Source organism: Mastigoproctus giganteus, chromosome 10 (assembly GCF_048544385.1).
Source record: "Mastigoproctus giganteus isolate SK-2022 chromosome 10, ASM4854438v1, whole genome shotgun sequence".
Taxonomy (NCBI): domain Eukaryota; kingdom Metazoa; phylum Arthropoda; class Arachnida; order Uropygi; family Thelyphonidae; genus Mastigoproctus; species Mastigoproctus giganteus.
The window spans coordinates 111804508-111822724 of record NC_143584.1 but is presented as its reverse complement, the minus strand read 5'-3'; the positions used below and the strand labels follow the sequence as shown (position 1 = coordinate 111822724).

Below are 18217 nucleotides of genomic sequence, written 5' to 3'. Positions count from 1 at the left end.
GTCAGTACACCAGAATGAACCTATTGGTAACTCTCTAGGAGGCTTCTGGATCAGCTAGTGTATAATCTTGCTACCTGTACTCTGCTAGATAGTGACTGGAGGGAGTCCGAGTAGTGCGTATGTGGGGAGCATTGTCGAGGCCATGTTATGTCAAGGATCTGGGTATATTATTACCAAGTGTATGCCATATCCAAAAATTTCATTACTTCTTACAGCATGTCCCACCCACTTTTTCTTACTATTGAATACACCATGAATTGTCAAACTAATAGATCAAGCTTATCTACGAAAAGAACTAAACCTCCCAAGCACTTTCTAATTCATTTCACAAATATACGTGGTCTCAATTCTAATCTCAACGATGTCCATTTCCACTTGCAGTCTGCCAAACCCCATGTACTTTTTCTGACAGAATCTCAGTTATTGGTTGATTCAACTACTGCTCATTTTAGATGCCCAAATTATTTGCTGTATGATTCCTTTCGCCTCAAAGGTGGTACTTGTGTATATGTCTGTTCTGATATTCCCTGACAGAGACTTGGCAAATTGGAATCTCCTCTCTTTGATCTTCTCTGGCTCCAAATCTCTCTACCTCATTGTGTGAAATTCATCTGTTGTCTCTACCGTTCTCCCAACTCCACTAATCACTTGGCGCTCTTTGACTTCCTATCTTTGCAACTTGACTTTCTCCAGTCCAACTTTCCTAACAGTGAGGTAATTTTCCTTGGTGATTTTAATATTCACAACTCCAACCGGCTTCCGTTTTCTAGTCACACCGACCCCGCAGGTCGAGATGCTGAGGCTTTTGCAATTACTAATGAAATTGCACAGATTGTTCATTTACCTACAAGAATACCGGATAATCCTAATCATACAGCCAATATGCTTGATCTTTTTCTCACAAACAACCCTTCTAAGTACATGGTTGAAGTGAGTAGTCCTTTAGGCACTTCAGATCACAACTTGGTGATTGTCTCTTCTCCAATGTAATCTTTATCTCATGGCTATTCTCAACCTCGTGTTGTTTGACATTACAAGAATGCAAAATGGGATGACCTGCGAGACTTCTTTTCTTCTTTTCCTTGGTTGGATTACTGTTTCAAAACTTCTGATGTCAACGTTTGCTCAGATCGTGTCAGTGAAATTATTCTTGCAGTAATGGAATCCTTTATCCCACACTACACTTTAAAATCTTGTCCTTTATCTAAATCTTGGTTTTCCAATAAATGTGCTATCGTATAGCATATTTATTGGATAAATGTGCTATACAATAGCACATTTATCCAACCAATAAATGTGCTATTGTATAGCACATTTGTTGGTTTTCCAATAAATATATGCAATATTTATTGGAAATATGCAATATTTCCAATAAATATTGCATATCGTAATTGGCTTATTTCTAATTCTTCAGTTTCATTTTCTGCCTACACCAAAGCTCGCAACAATTGTAAAGCAGTTATTAATCAGTCCAAACTAGAGTTTGAACATGCTAAGAGTAGAAAACTTGCTTCTTGCCCTAATGATAGCCGAGCATTCTAGTCTCTTGCCAAAGCTATTGGCCGCAACTTTTGCGCATCTCTGCTCCCACCTCTGTCCAAACCAGATGGTTCTGTTGTCACTTCAGCCAAGAATAAAGCTGACTTTCTAGCATTCCATTTTTCTTCCAACTCATGTATTAATGATCTTGGTAAAACACCTTCCACCATTCCCAACACGCTCCATTCAATGCCCCCTGTGGTCTTCCGTCAAAAGGATGTCAGAGGATTTTGGCGAATCTTGATGCTAAGAAAGCCCCAGGTCCCGATGGTATTTCTCCACTTGTGCTCAAAACCTGTGCTCCTGAACTTACTCCTATTCTTTGCCGCCTTTTTTCATTTCCTTATTCCAAAGGTGATTTTCCTTCTGCTTACTCTTAAACTGCCTAGAAACCTTTTATCTGATGAACGATTGTGCCAGTATGGATTCCGTCACTGTCGATCCACTGGTGATATTCTGGCTTATGTTACCCATTTATGGGCTAATTCAATGGAAAGGTTCGGTGAAACACAAATAGTTGCTCTTGACATCTCAAAGGCTTTTGATTGTGTTTGGCATAAAGGTCTTCTAAACAAGCTTCCATCTTATGGTTTGTGAACTGTTTGTGAACTATTTTTAGTAATTGGTTATCCAGTTTTCTCTCTGATCGTGCACTGAGGGTAATGGTAGATGGCTCTCTGTCTTTTAACTTCTCCACTAATGCCGGTGTCCCCCAAGGTTCAGTTCTTTCCCCCACTCTTTTCCTCTTGTATATTAATGACCTTCTTCCATTGACTGGAAATCCTATCCATTGTTTTGCCGATGAAAGCACATTGCATAAGTGCCTCCGTAGCCAGGTGGGAAGAAGCAGCAGTACGTAGCACATGCTTCTTGATTAGACCGGGGTTCGAGCCCGTCACCACCAAATATGGAGGATGCGGAAAGGTCAGGGAATGACCACTGCATACCCCGGAGCATTATGGCCTTAGTTGCTAATGCTCCTAAAAAACCAAACAACAACAGCCGATGATAGCACATTGCATTCCACTTTCTATTTTGAGAAACCTTGTCCTGCTCATCTTTAACTTCCCGAAAATCTGCTACCAATTCCTTAAATGCCAATCTTCAGGTAATTCTCCAGTGGGGCAAAGACAACTTAGTTGATTTCAACCCTTCTAAAACTCAGTCTTGTCTTATATCTCGCAAAAAGGATTCTTCTGCTCCTATACTTATCTTTAGTGGCACTCCGATTTCTAGGCAAAATGATATATCTCTTTTGGAGATTACCCTGACTTCTAATCTCTCTTGGCACAAGCACATTACAAATATTGTTTCTTCTGCATCTAAAAAACTTGGTTTTCTCTTTCACTTTCGGCTTTACTTTTCTTCCAAACAGCTGCTTACTCTGTATAAATCGCAAATCCGCCCTGCCATGGAATATTGTTCCCACATCTGGTGTGTTGCCCCCAAAACCTCTCTCAGGCTGCTTGATTCCATTCAGAAGAGAGCAGTTAGGTTAATTAATGATTCATCTCTAACAGAGTCTCTCCACTCGCTGTCTCATAGATGTACTGTTTCTGCTGCATGCCTCTTCTACAGATACTTCCATGGACACTGTTCTTCTGAATTGGCTTCTATAATTCCAGCTCTCTCTTTCAAAACAGTCCTAACACATCCCACCACCAGCCAACATCCATTTACTGTCCAACTTCAAACTCACAGAACCAACTTTTCATCTTCCTCGTTTATTCACTCAACTGCCGTTTTCTGGAACAACCTTCCTTCATATGTATTTCCTAAAAATTACAGTCTACAGAAGTTCAAGTCCAATTTCAAGAAATATCTACTTTCGTCTTCTCAACCTCCAACCCAAGCACGGTACTAAGTACTATAGATTCTAATACCTCTCGTGTTTGGGGTTTACATAAAAAAAAACAAAAAAAAACAGTCAAGTATATTTGGTTGTGGGGCTGCATAAAAATTTCACTGGACATGATTTGTGCATTACTTCCTTTAGTCCTTATTTCCCTTTTGCATTACTTTCCTTCCTATTAAAAATTTCTTAATTAATGAACTCATGATATTATGATACATAATTGCATTAAATCTTTGTGGAAGAATTTAAGATATTTTATTACTAGCGACTTCCTACAGTTATAGGTTAGCAGAGTAGTTACAGTAGTGGACTACTTTTAGCTAGTGAAAAGTCTCACATTTGCCAAAACCTTTGCACGAATAAAGATAATAGTAATTCTTTTCTCTTTTATGAATATTCAGACACTGATTTGAAAATTTAACTGTTTTAACAGTTGTTATTAAATATCAAGTTTAAAGCATTCCATCCCTTTTTTTTTTTTCCTCTGATAGGTATTTGGTAAGGAATGTAACAATGTAAATGTATCTGAAGGGCTTCTTATCATAGGTACTGGAAACTCTTCCACTGGATCTGTCCGCTTGTATAATTTCCCTGAATTATTAAATGAGGTTAGTATCATGCCACTTTCTTTTTATAGAGAAGAAATAGAGATAGAGTTTTTTTCTTGTATGATTAAGCACTACAGTCAGTTTATTTTGTGCACTTAACATAATTTAAAGCAAATTTCATTGGTCTTAGTCCAGTTAATGAAGGAATTTTTACACCTGTGTATGTCTTTTGAACTGCTCTATATGTGTAATTCTATAGTTTCCTCCTGATACCATGATGAAAATAAAATTATGAGGGAATTTATCTTCAGCAACCAGAGCTCTTTGAGTGTCTCAAACAAGCTCAAGTGTTTCTTCATTATAGCTGGGCTGATTTACCCATTGCTTCATCTGACTGCTTCCTGCAGTCATTAACTCTTCAAAGGACATCTATACCCACAGTAAGTATTGTCTGTCATTTGTCTACTTAGCACAGTAAGTATCTAATTTTGCCTTGCTACCACTTTGACCCCAAGCAGATGTGAAAGGTCTTTGAGATTCTGCCAAATTTCAGCAATTTTGTGCTCTTTTTCTGCTCCATCCACACAACTGAAACTCCCAATATCTTTCAAAAAGTGTTTTGATTTCTGTTATCATATAAAGAGGAAAAGTGGAGGATCAAGTATGAAATGCTACTACACCTATCTGTTTCTTTGCATGCAAATTAAAAACTGCATGCTCCTTACAAAAAATTATTTTTTGAAAAAACAAATTATTATATATTCCACTTTCAGTTTTGCATCTACTAACAAAATTTAAAGGAAATTCATCAAGTGAAAGCTGCATTCTAGATTGCAAAAACTATTGAGCACAGTGTGGTGTTTTGTGAAGTGGAAAGCACCACATTATGCACTGGATAAAAAAGTTCACATTACATAGAATTATGTATGCTGTACTATTCTCTGTGACAGCAATATAATTTTGAAAATTATATTACTGTAGCACCTTTGCTGGATGTGTATTTGGCCTTGTAGCAAAATTTAAAGAAAAACTTCTATTGGAAGCTGCTTTATAGACTTCCCAAAACTAGTGTTACATTGAAACCTTTACAACTACTTTAATTTGTCGGCAAAGAAAAAAGTGTGCTGCATGCTTCACGACAAATTGCTTTTTTGGATTAAAAAAAAATACAGTGAAACTTCCCTTTAACGGACAGCCATGGGGAACAAAAATTTGTCCGTTAGAGAGAAGTGTCCGCTAACAAGAAGTCTGAGGGAGAAAAAAAAAAAAAAAAAAAAGAATAAACGTTTAATGTAAAATTAAATTAAAATATATACAGATTTTGAACAATATTTTTGTAAATAATATACAATTACATACACAAGAGATAAGGAAAAATCGTTAAACGTTTAATGTAAAATTAAATTAAATTATATACAGATTTTGCACAATATTTTTGTAAATAATATACATACAATTGTGCCATGCATAGTATGACTTTATCTTAAGAAAAATACATACAGTAATCACTTATTTTCTTCTGCACCTTCTTTCGGCTGATAATTTTGTTTTCAACATTTGTTTGGAGTGAAGAAACCATCGAAAGTCCTTCAGTATCTTCTTCAGTGGCGAAAAACATTTTTAAATGACTGATTTGTATGAGCGGGTTCTTCTATTTTCATCGGTGGTTTGTCGTTAATATGTTCTTTGACAGAATGACCTCCTTCCATTTCTTCATCCTCATGAGGAACTTCTTGAAAAATATCGATGATAATGTCGTTGATATCTAGAGCACCATTTTCTGTAGTGAGGTTCGAGTCTATATCTTTGTAGCCAGGGTCACTTGTAGCTGAAGTATCATACATTATCAATAGATGTTGAAGTTCTTGTTCTTCTTGGTGCTCCACATTGCTGTTCACAACTTCAATTTTTGCGTTTGAGAAGCCAGACTTTACAAAACAGTTTACGACAGTTTGTTTTCTAATTGAATTTGCTGAAGACGAAATCCATTGAATCGCATCTAGGATGCTGATTTTCTTTGCAAGGTCACTCGCACATATTACATCGTTCATGTTTGCAATGAGATGTCTTAAAACACGTTTTCTGTAGTGAAGTTTAAAATTTTTTATTATCCCTTGATCCAAGGGCTGACACTCTGCAGATGTGTTTTGTGGCAGAAAAACGATTTGAATGATACAATTCAATGTGTGGGTGAGATGCAGCATTATCCATGAAAAGAATAATTTTTCTGTTTTGACAAATCATGTTTTGGTTAAAGTGACTTATCCATTCGCTCATGATATCTCGTGTCATCCACGCTTTTTTATTAGACTTCCAGTCAACATTCAAAAGATTCAACTTTATGCCCTTGAAACAATGAGGATTTTGTGGTTTTCCTATAACAAGAGGTTGTTCAAAGTCTCCCAGCATATTTGTACACAATAGTACAGTCAAGTGTTCCTTAGAAATTTTTCCGCACTGGCACATTTCGTTTTTTAGACTCATTGTTTTTTCAGGAAGAGCTTTAAAAAACAACCCTGTTTCATCACAGTTGTAAATATCCTTAGCTTCAAAATCACGACATAAATCTTCCAACTTGACGGTCCACTCTGTTACAACCCCAGTATCAACAGATCCACCTTCACCACTTACGGTTTTCCAAGAAATTTTATGCCGAGTTTTGAACTTGTCTAGCCATCCCACAGAAGCTTTGAACTCATTTACTCCCATAGATTTCGCAACCTCCAAAGCCTTTTCCCTAATAACAGGCCCATTAATGGGAATTTTTTTAGCACATGCACGACAAAACCACTCATATGTAACATTGTCAATTTGAAGTCCAACAGTTTTCGGGAATGATTTTTGAACCCGATTATTTCCGTGTTGCCAAAATTGTTTGAGCAGTTCATTTTTTTCCTTTAGGATGTCGCTTACCTGCGTCTTCCCGATTTTGAATTTTGCAGCGAGATGGCGAACACTATTTTTTTGCCGATCGTGTGCATTAATTAGTTCGACTTTATCTTTTAAAGTTAAATGTTTACGAGAAGACATTGTGCACTTCACACGACACCGAACAAAACTGAAAACTGAAACTCAAAAGACGAAAGGCCAACCAAATTGCCACCCCCCCCTGCACACACCAAATTCATCAGAAGTTTTACACGTGCCTTAAAATTCTTGAAAAAAGGGTTTGGAACCGCGACGTAAACCTTGATAAAATTCAGAGAATTGGAAATAGAAAATAAACACACGATTGAGGCAATACGTGGAAGAAACATTCCTAGAAAAAGGGCTGTGAGCTCGCCCGCTGTCCTTTATGGGGAGATCAAATTAAGTGCTAATCTAAACGAAACAGTGCAGATTGCCTGTCCGCATCCGTTACAGAGAATGTCCGCTAGACAGAAGGAAAACGTTAAAACCAATGGAGGTGAGTTGGGGAATTTGAAAATGTCCGTTAAAGAGAGGTGTCCGTCAAGAGAAGTTTCACTGTATATACTTTCCTTCTTTAATATGTTTTGTATCTAGTAACAGAATTTCATTGAAATATATCTGTTGATAGTTGCTTTTTAAAATTACAGTCATGGTGAAATGAAATATAATATAGGTTGTTTTTTCTGTGTAATTAATGCAGCTACAATTATGATATTTTAGCATTGATTCGTCACTGATTATTTTATTCTAGTCAATTAGGTATCTAATTGACTAGAATTAAATAATTAGTGAAAATTTTCTATAAACACTGGAGTTATTTAAAAATTGTGGTCTAAAGACTCCACATGCTGTGGAATCAGTAATTGTCATGTGTTAGTTGATGGGTTAAAATGCCAGGCTAGTCATATGTGATCTGTCATTTATGCCAGAAAAAAAAACTATATCTGAAATAATTAGTATTTTAGTATTGCAAGCTAGGTATGTAATTGACCAGAATAAAATAATCAATGAAAATTTCCATAAACCGTGTTGTTATTGAATGTTAAAAATTGGAGTCTGTAAAGACCCTACATGTTGTGGAACCAGTAATTGTCATGCATTAGCTGGTGGGTTGAAATACCAGACTAGTCATATGAATCTGCCATTATGTCAAAAAGCTATATCTGAAATGTGATTTTTTTGTAAGATTGTAACTCTTGCAAAAAAATCAAACAGTAAGACAGCAAACTTATAGTCTTCTCAATTTATATCTGTAAGGTTGTCAAAATCCTTCTCCTTATCTAATTTTACCTCTCCCTGGGCCTCCCTCAAAAGCCTGCCTGAACCCAGTCCATGCTCATCCTCTAAATATGCAGGTGTTTGCATTCAAAACCTATATGCAATCCTATAAAATGCATGCATAGTAAACATTAACTGCCTCTCCACCAGCTAATTAGGCCACAAATTTAAAACTTCCCTGTCTTTACTGGAAAGTTATACAAGACAATAATGAAATTAAGGAACACATTCTCAGACTGGAGAACAGGCTGATATCTTCTGGATACTACTGTAACAGAAGCTGTACACCTAAAAAACTTCAGCCTAGCAACCAGCTATACATTCTTAGCCCCAGTTCTTGGAAGTTGTATGAACTTAGCAAGCTTCACTGCCTCTCCAATGAAAAGTAATCCATCCTATATCAGTGCATATGATGGCACTATCAACCAATCATTTTCTCTTGCCCCACAAATTCTTGCTGACTTGCCTTTCTCCATGTTTTCAACAATCACATCCTAATATCAGTAATGAACATACCAATTTAAGACACCCAAAAGTTGTAGCTTCTTCCCAGAACCTCAACCTTCATACACTCCCCAGCCTAACATTCCATGACGTTTTCCTCAACATCCTACCTCAAGAGTGCATCCAAAGTACCTCCCACTTCTCTCAAACCTGAACAGCTTCCTACAGATTCTTCCTAAATAAGCACAACAAACCATGCATCTGTGAATTATTATACCTACTTGATTTAAAAAGTGATTTGCATGATTTACATTTGTGTTTTTATATGTGATTAGATTTACATTATATATATATATCTCCAAAGTAAGTAAATAAATAAATTTAATAAATAAATTTAATCAAAAACTAAATTTAATAAATAAATAAACTATTCCAGATCCGCTTAATGCCATCTATATAAGATTAAACATTACATCCGTCTGTATATTATTTAATATCGTCTAAGTATAATATCTGTTAAAGATGTTAGTAATAGTGGTAGAGGCTAATGTTGTAATTTACACAAGGTTATAGTGCAAACTGAGAAAAACCAGTACGACGTAACGGCCCAAGAAACATAAAATCTTATGTACGCGTCAATTATATTATATTATATAACCAGGATCCAATTTCAATACATTTATGTACAATTTCAATTATAAAATACAATTATATTATATTTAATAACCATAGGATCCTTTACTATAATAAGGTATGGGAAGTTATGCTCCCGGTTTTATCCAAAGTAACTTTAAGCTTCGCCTTTTTCTATACTTTTTACTGTAATAACCCTACTTTTCATACCTCATGAACTATTAGAGCAATTTGAGGGGGATTGAGGTACTATAGCTATACTTTACCCTGCTTCCGTTTGCCTTCTTTTAGCTTATGCTATTTTTTTTACCGATATGATATATAATTTACCACATATGTATATGTTTAACAGTGGATGGATCTCTTTCTATATAATTCTATAATGCTATGTATTACTCTTTTGTAACGCTAGCTATTATTATTTTGTAAATTAGCTATCCATCGGGCTAATAGTCATCTAGCCAGCTAACAACTAAATTGTGATATACTTTGGTGGTTTGCAACCTAATTATATTAAATTTAAGCTAACATATACTACTTTAACATCATTTGGAATTGCTATCATATACTACCTAACTATTCATTTGGATACAGTTATGCTGGACGACGACAACAGAAACGGATAGCTCGTTAATAATGGTTGATACATTGAGAGGGTTAGCCCACGAAAAAAGTCCCTTTCAATGTATCTATTTATTTTTAATTAACATAATTTAAATTTTAATATGATTTTTTATATGTAAGGTTTACCTTACTTTGTATTGCATGTATATATTTTTTTCCAGGATACCATTGGCACGTACATAAGATTTTGTTTCTTGGGCCGTTACATCGTACTGGTTTTTCTCGGTTTGCACTATAACCTACAATCTTGTGTAAATTACATTAGCCTCTACCACTATTACTAACATCTTTAACAGATATATACAGGGTGCTTCACTACCAGCGCGACAAACTTGCAGGAGGTGTAGGGGACACAAAGACAAATCGGAATCACATAGCATTGCAGGGTCCGAAATGCCGAAATGGACGTTGAACGGGAGGTCGCGTGAACAGCGATCCCAATGGAAGTCAGCATTTGCGAACCGTTTCTGTTGAAGAAACCAAGTAGGAAAAGTCCTCCGGAGTGAATAATCTGCAGGCTCTAATGATTGGACGCGTTGCAGATGATATGAACTCATTTGGTTTGTTGACAGTAACCTCCATACAGTGGATTGGGAAATACCCAATCATTGGTCTATCGTTCGAGTACTCGTACTCGGATTGCCTTCTGCAAGACGTAGGACATTCTTCTCATTGTCTAGCATCCTCGTCGTTCGCTCTCGATTCATGGTACCTCTCGTGAAACAACCAGTCTCACGTAACCTTCTGTGCACACGTGCGAAAATCGTATGATGAGGAGCACGCCTGTGAGGGAAACGTTCCTGGTACAAGCACAGAGCGGCACACCCGTTACAGTCCGCAGCTCCATACGCGAGGTGCATGTCGGCCAGTTCAACGTTTGAATACTCGTCCATCCTACTGCCTCGGGAACCTGTTCGCAAATGCTGACTTCCAGTGGGATCACTGTTCCACATTATAGCAAAATTCCATATTATAGCAAAATTAGCTTTATCTTTATGGTTGTGAAGCTGTCACCATTTATTTATGTTAAGTATTGTAGAATAAATTAAAAAATATTGTTTTTACTCTAGTTATTTGAAACCCCCCCCCCATACATGCTTCCTCAATTATGGCCATAAACACTATAGTCAGTCCTCGTATAACACGTGTTTACATTACACGAATTCGATCATACACAATTTATAAATAGGGGAACGATATCTTATATAACACGAACCGAATTCGCTTATGCATGATTCACCTTTGTGTTTACAAGAAATGGCAGTCGAACGCGGAATCACCCCAACCGAATGCAACGCGATAGGAATGAAGAGAAGATTCCGAAAATGTATTTATGTGTTTTATATCAGTGAACGGGAAGCACATTTCACCATAATAACGTAAAAACCAACACAATTCCAGCAATCGGTATAATCGCAAATGCAATTAGATCGAGTTTACTACCAGTTTATAACAGATTCCACTAGTAGAAACGCAACTGGAAATTGTTTTATGGTAGCCACCCCTAGAAATGTGCTTTAGTAAAATGTGAGGTGTTAACAGTGGCCTTTACGGTGTTGTTTATTCGGTTGCTACACGCTGCGCACGCGTGTAGCAACTGAATAAACAACAGTTTATGTGTATTAAGCGTGCCTCCTCGTTTTAATTGTGCTTTGTTCTCTAAAAATGAGTAAAATACTTAAAAAATATGCGTCCTGGTGAAGATACTGCAGATTCAGAGAGAAAAAGAAAAGCAATATCGATAAACAGAGGCGGACTGGGTCAAAAATTCTCACCTGGGAAAATTTGTAGTAGCCTCATACTAGTGTTTATGGCCAAAATCACATTGGGCTCAGGCCCACCAGGGTTTCCCCGGTAAGGCTTATGGCCAGTCCGCCACTGTCGATAGCGAAAAAATATGAAACTGTCAAAACGCTTTGAACGAAATGAAAGACCATGTGATATTGCACGTGCTACAGACCTAAGGCGCCTCCGTAGCCAGGTGGGAAGGAGCAGCAGTGCGTAGCACACGCTTCTTGATTAGACCGGGGTTCGAGCCCGTCACCACCAAATACGGAGGATGTGGAAAGGTTAGAGAATGACCACCGCATATTCCCCGAGCAATATGGCCTTAGTTGCTAATGCTCCTAACAAACAAATAACACAAAAAAAAAAAATAGCTACAGACCTAAATGAGGCAACGCCGAGAATTACAAAGAATGCGGAGAAAATAAAAACAACTTTCATAGCAGGAACAACTCAAAGTGTAATTAAAATTCAATAGATTAAGACACAAAGAATTGGAAGAGATGGAACGGCTGTCATCTGTTTGGATAGAAAATCAAACAAAAAACAAGTTTGCTTATGATAGAAGTAAAAGCAGTAGCAATATTTTATTACGTAATAGTCGTAATAAAATACGTAAGTATTTTATTACGATTATTTATTGTGTTTGGTAATGTTTTGGTTAAAAATGTGTGTTCAATCTTGGGTGGTCGGCACCTAACCCCATTTTTCCCATAGGGCCTGTTGTTTATATTGCATGATTTTGCATTGCACGAGGGTTTCTAGGAACACAACTATCGTGCTATACGAGGACTGACTGTATTATGAGGCCGCTACAAGTTTTTCCCAGTAAGAATTTTTGACCCGGTCTGCCTCTGGCTTGCACATTAGTAAAAATGTCATGGTATTCAGTATTAGCAGGAGGAAATTATCCACTGATCAGCCTACTGTTCAAAAATATACAGATTTAATTAATCGAAATCTTTATTGCACTGCAATAATACGACCCTTCGTGGTCTAAAGCCAGTGGTTTTACATCGAAAACTGAAATGAGACTTCTGGGTTCACATCGAGATCTGAGTCTCTAGGGTTCTGATGTAATTTGTCAAAATATTACATAAATTACAGAGATGAATTAGATTACTACAAAGAATAAAGTAAGATAAAATTATAGGAAATTTAGAAAAGGTAACCACATATGACACTTTCCAGCTGGACTTCCGATATTAACACAGTAGCATAAACCTTCTGTCCTACAATGTTATGCTGCAATATTATCTTTTCTGTATATTTTGTTATATAGAAATTGATGGAGATCTGCATCCAGATTTTGGACAGTCTGAAGCATTCTGGTGAGAAAGAAGCGGTCAGTTAGGTCATTTATCGACAGAGGAAAATTTTACTGGAGAACAACTCTAAATATGGATGACACAGATTGAAATTATCATGCGTTATCTATAGAAATGATGTCCAAAAAAAGCAAAAAAAAAAAAAAAGAAAAAAAGCAGATAGCATTGGGAGACAAAAGATCAAAAAAGAGACTCGCGATAGAATCGTGATTCTCTTTTGAATTTGTGAGTTTCATGGAATCATGGAACTCACAAATTGCCTGTTTTTGTTTTTAGTTCATCAAATCAACTAATCATGCAGCTTTTAAACATATAAGTAGTTTATCTTTATAGATGGACCCTGCATTATTCAAAAAAATGTTTTTTTTTTTTGTTTTTTTTTCATGAATTTATACCTTCTGTAAAGAAATTAAAGAAAATAATCTATAAGCTTATCTGAAAAGGCTATTCTCTTTCTGGATACTACTCCTTCATGTCCGAATTGTGAGGAATTTAAAGAAGGGGACATAAAGGCCATATTTTCACTACGAAATGTAATATCTTTGATCCATATATGAATTGAGGGGTTCTAGAATGTCTAAAGAGAAGACATAAGCATTTTTGAGTTTAATTTTGGAAAAAACCAAAGAGACAAATATAGGTATTAAAGAATCATTAAAAGTTATCAACATCAAAGACATGTTTACCTGAACTACACAAAGATAATGAAGAACATAGTTTATTAACTGATTTCAGGCAAATTAAAGGTTCCAAAGATTTACAGCAAGAAGACAAAGCAATGGATTCAACAATGTTTTCCAAGAAATCGGAAACAATTTCTTGTAAAATGAAGTTATAAAAGATGTAGAAATCATGCACACTGTGATGGAAATGGATGTATCTAAATATGAAGAAGAAAAAGAGACTAAACCAAATCTAGAGCCAAAAATTTCTCATGCAGAAGCAAAAAATACCCTAGCTACAGTTTGATATCTTATTGAAAAACAGTTTGCTTTGTCAACAATGTACAGGTAGTTCTCGACTTTACGAGTTAATTTGTTCCTAGTATGTGCTTGTAAAGTGAAAACTCATAAAGTGGGAATTTATTTTCCATGAACATAATGTTAAAAACTGGGGTTACATGCTCAAAAATCAAATTTGACCATAGTAATGTTAAATAAAGATCAACAAAACAATAGTTTATTCTTAAACAATGATTTATATATCCAAAGAAATGAAAATATGTCCTTTAAAATCAAGCAAATTATAATAACAAAATTGTTTATGTTAATTTTTAACTTCCTTCAAATATTTTTCTTTATCCTTTAAAATTGTACACATAGTTGAAGTGCTTAGGTAATATTTCAACAAAGATCTTTAACAGTCATTCCGGCCACATGGTTGTTTATAATCTCATATTTTGTTTCCAATGTTATTTCTCTTCTCTGTTTCTTTTTATTATCATCACTCTCCTTAGTATTACTTCATTTTAGAATACTAAATTGGCATATTTTGGTAAAACGTAACACTCTCTATATTTAATAACTGTGACGTGATGTGAAACTATCATGATGATTTTTGAAATTTATGCATAAAAATTGATTAAAAACAACATTTAACTTCTTGGAGGACTTAAAGACATAACTAATGTTATGTCTTTAAGTAAATTTCACATCGGCACATTGATCACTGCCACCTAGAGGGTCTTTTACCTGCAGATTCTTAATGTATGAAGAATCGCTGTTGATAATCAGATAGAGTATTGCTTCCTCTTGTTGCCTCTCTAACACGTTGCTGTAGAAACAGTCATCTAGTAAATCCACAAAAGTCTTGTTAGTGTGTGAATGACCAACCCACAAGTTCTAGTCATTATCTGGAAAGTTCAAATCCCCATTATAAGACATTCTGATTTACTGATCCTTCTATTTCACTGTTTGTTATACTCATCAGTCATTTGGCCTATTACACACTTCTGTGCAGATATGAAGTTTTCCCAGTTTATGCCACACCAAACTGACTCAGAATTGCACTAGCCACCCATGTCAACTGGATGCACTGCCTTAGATTTAGTATGCTTGTTAACTAAGAGCATAACTCCCCATCTTGTCTGTCCTTTTTTCGTATACATTGTACTCCCCCATATCCCCATTATTGTACTCTCTGATATCCTCACAACTTCTGCATTTGATGATTTAATCAATACTTCAAATTCATCAAATTTATTTACTATGCTCCTGGCATTAATGTACATGCAAGTATACATTTGCCTGTTCTTATCTTTAGTTACCCTAACTGCCCATGTATCTACTTGTTCCATGATGACCCACAGAAGGGCTTAAAATCCCCAATACCTTACTTTTCAGTATGGTATTTTAAGTAGAATAGAAAATAGAAGTAGTGCAAGAATCACTTTCACTTTTGCTTGCAGCTCTTATTAATCTATCAATCTGTGTGATTCCCACAAGTTATCAGTTCTCTGACCCACCTTACACCGCCTCAATAGCATCAATGAATATTATTCTGGCACTCATTCTATTTAAGTGTATGTTATCTCTGGAAAAACAGTTTCACTTGTTATCATGCACAGACCACTTTGAGAAAAATTCTATCCCATGAACCTTGCACAGTCTCTCAGGAACCAAATTGATTGACAAGGCTCTTGTCAATCAATCGTGTCTAAGCAGGATTGCAGTTGCAGACACTTTCAAATTTAATCCTAACTTGCAACTTTTTCTCAACATTGCCTTGTACTTATTAAATAAGTCTTCAGATCTCCTGTTCTTAATATCATTAGTTGAAATGTGTGTGCATCATTATCACCTTTTGTTTCATTAAACAATAATATCTACTCTATAATGTCATCTAATTTTTCCCCTGGCAGACATACGCTAGTTTCATTACACCTATCCTTTTTGCATATATGCATTGATGGTACATCAACTCTAGTGCTCTTTGATGCTTATGTATAAAGACAGTCAACATGTTAAAGGGTACAGTCAGTCCACATATAACACGTGTTTACACTACACAAATTTGATCATATACGATTTATAAATAGGGGAACGATATCGTATATAAAAAAAAGTAAAGTGCAGCCATTATCAACCCACTGCAGGATGGACGCCTCCTCAACAATTCATACTGAGGGAAATGGACCATAATCTGCCACGCTGGTCCAGTGCAGGTTGGCAGATCAACCGTATTCAGCAGTCAGGGGCTTGAACCCCGATCTACTCAAAGAGCATGTGCTACTGCACTCCCGCTCCTGCCCACTCGGCTACAACATGAACCGAATTCGCTTATGCACGATTCGCCTTTGCGTTTGCAAGAAATGGCAGTCAAATGCGGAATCACCCCAACTGAACGCAACACGATAGCAATGAAGAGAAGATTCTGAAAATGTATTTATGTTTTTTATATCAGTGAAGGGGAAATGCTTTTCGCCATAATAATGTAAAAACCCACACAATTACAGCTATCGGTATTATCGCAAATGCAATTAGATCGAGTTTACTATCAGTTTATAACAGATTCCACTAGCAGAAACACAGCTGGAAATAGTTTTTATTGTTTTATGGTAGTAACCCCCAGAAATGTGTTTTAGTAAAATGTGAGCTACTGAGGTGTTAGTGTGTCTCTGCCTTTACAGTGTTGTTTATTCAGTTGCTACACACGTGCAGCTTTATTTATGTGTATCAAGCATGCGTCCTCATTTTGTAATTGTGCTTTATTCCCTAAAAATGAGTAAAATACTTAAAAGGTGTGAAAAGGAAGCATCCTGGTGAAGACACTAAAGATTCAGAGAGAAAAAGAAAAGCAATATTGCTAAACAGAGCTGAACTGGGTCAAAAATTCTTACCTAGGAAAATTTGTAGTGGCCTCATACTAGCGTTTATGGCCAAAATCACACAGGCCTCCATCCTCTTCTGGCCTCCGGCCCCACAGGGTTTCCCTGGTTAGGCTTATGGCCAGTCCGCCTCTGTTGATAGAGAAAAAATATGAAATTTTGAAACACTTTGAGCAAAATCAAGACCATGTGATACTGCATGTGCTACTGGCCTAAATGAGGCAACACCAAAAATTAGAAAGAATGCAGAGAAAATAAAAACAACTTTCATAGCAGGAACAATTCAAAGTGTAATTAAAATCCATTAGATCAAGACACAATGAATTGAAAGAGATGGAATGGCTGTCATCTGTTTGGATAGAAAATCAAACAAAAAAAATCAAGTTTGCTTACAATAGAAGCAAAAGAATTAGCAATATTTTATTACGTAATAGTCATAAAAAATACATAAGTATTTTATTACGATTATTTATTGTGTTTGGTAATGTTTTGGTTACAAATGTGTGTTCAATCTTGGGTGGTCGGCACCTAACCCAATTTTTCCCATAGGGCCTGTTATTTATATTGCACGAGGATTTCTAGGAATACAACTATAGTGCTATAAGAGGACTGACTATACGTGGAAAATTTTCAAAAAAAGAAAACAAATATTGCTCTCTTATTCAGTAAAATATAAATTGATGTGTATAGTGCTGTAGAAACTGTCCTTTATGTATTTGTAAAACTTTCATGTGAAAGAAGTATAAATTTCATAGACACTTTGGAATTCAGCATTTATATGGAGCATTTTTTATTAATTGAAAGATGTTGGTGTGAAATATGCTATTTGTTAGAAGGAAAAGTAAATATTTTAGTTTTTGAATGTAATCCTGTCAATTTTGAACTAGTTTTTAACTGCGATTGTGCCAAAGTATTCTGTTGTTTTAATAAAATTTTATCTTGTAGGAAAGGGGAATGGCATAGGTGAATAGAAAAATCAGTTTGACAGAAATGATCAAAAATAATCACCGATTGACCCAATTTATCATAATTGCTAAAATAACAAAAATCCAGTTAATAGAATAATATTAAATTCAATTACACAGACAATGAAATAACTCATTTCAAGAACAGCTACAGGATTTTTTATTTACATTTTGATAGATAACTTTAAAAAAAAAAAAAAATTTAGTCTGTGTGCATTATGTCTTGTATCTGTTGTCGGCTGTAATAAAACAGTTACAATGAAATTATAATATTTTCTGGCCTTGAGCTTCCAGAATATAAACATACATTTATTTATTACCCTTGGTTTGGATATTAAATCTTTCTTATCTATATTGGTTTTCCTTAATCATAAAGCTAATGGAAGATCTGCATAGGGGTATATATCCTATTCAGTAAATTTTAATCCCGACAAATTTCAGATGTATTAAGTTAATTTATATCACAGATACCGCAATCACAT

At 35.7% G+C, this 18217-nt stretch overlaps 1 protein-coding gene across 1 annotated transcript in view; it reads left to right on the top strand.

Annotated features, from left to right (window-relative positions):
* Positions 1-18217, top strand: part of LOC150079223 (DDB1- and CUL4-associated factor 17-like) — a 260750-nt gene that overhangs the window by 81077 nt on the left and 161456 nt on the right. The window contains exon 7 of the mRNA XM_090382995.1: positions 3886-4002. Coding sequence (XP_090239121.1) covers positions 3886-4002 — 117 coding nt within the window. The remainder of the gene's footprint in view (positions 1-3885; positions 4003-18217) is intronic.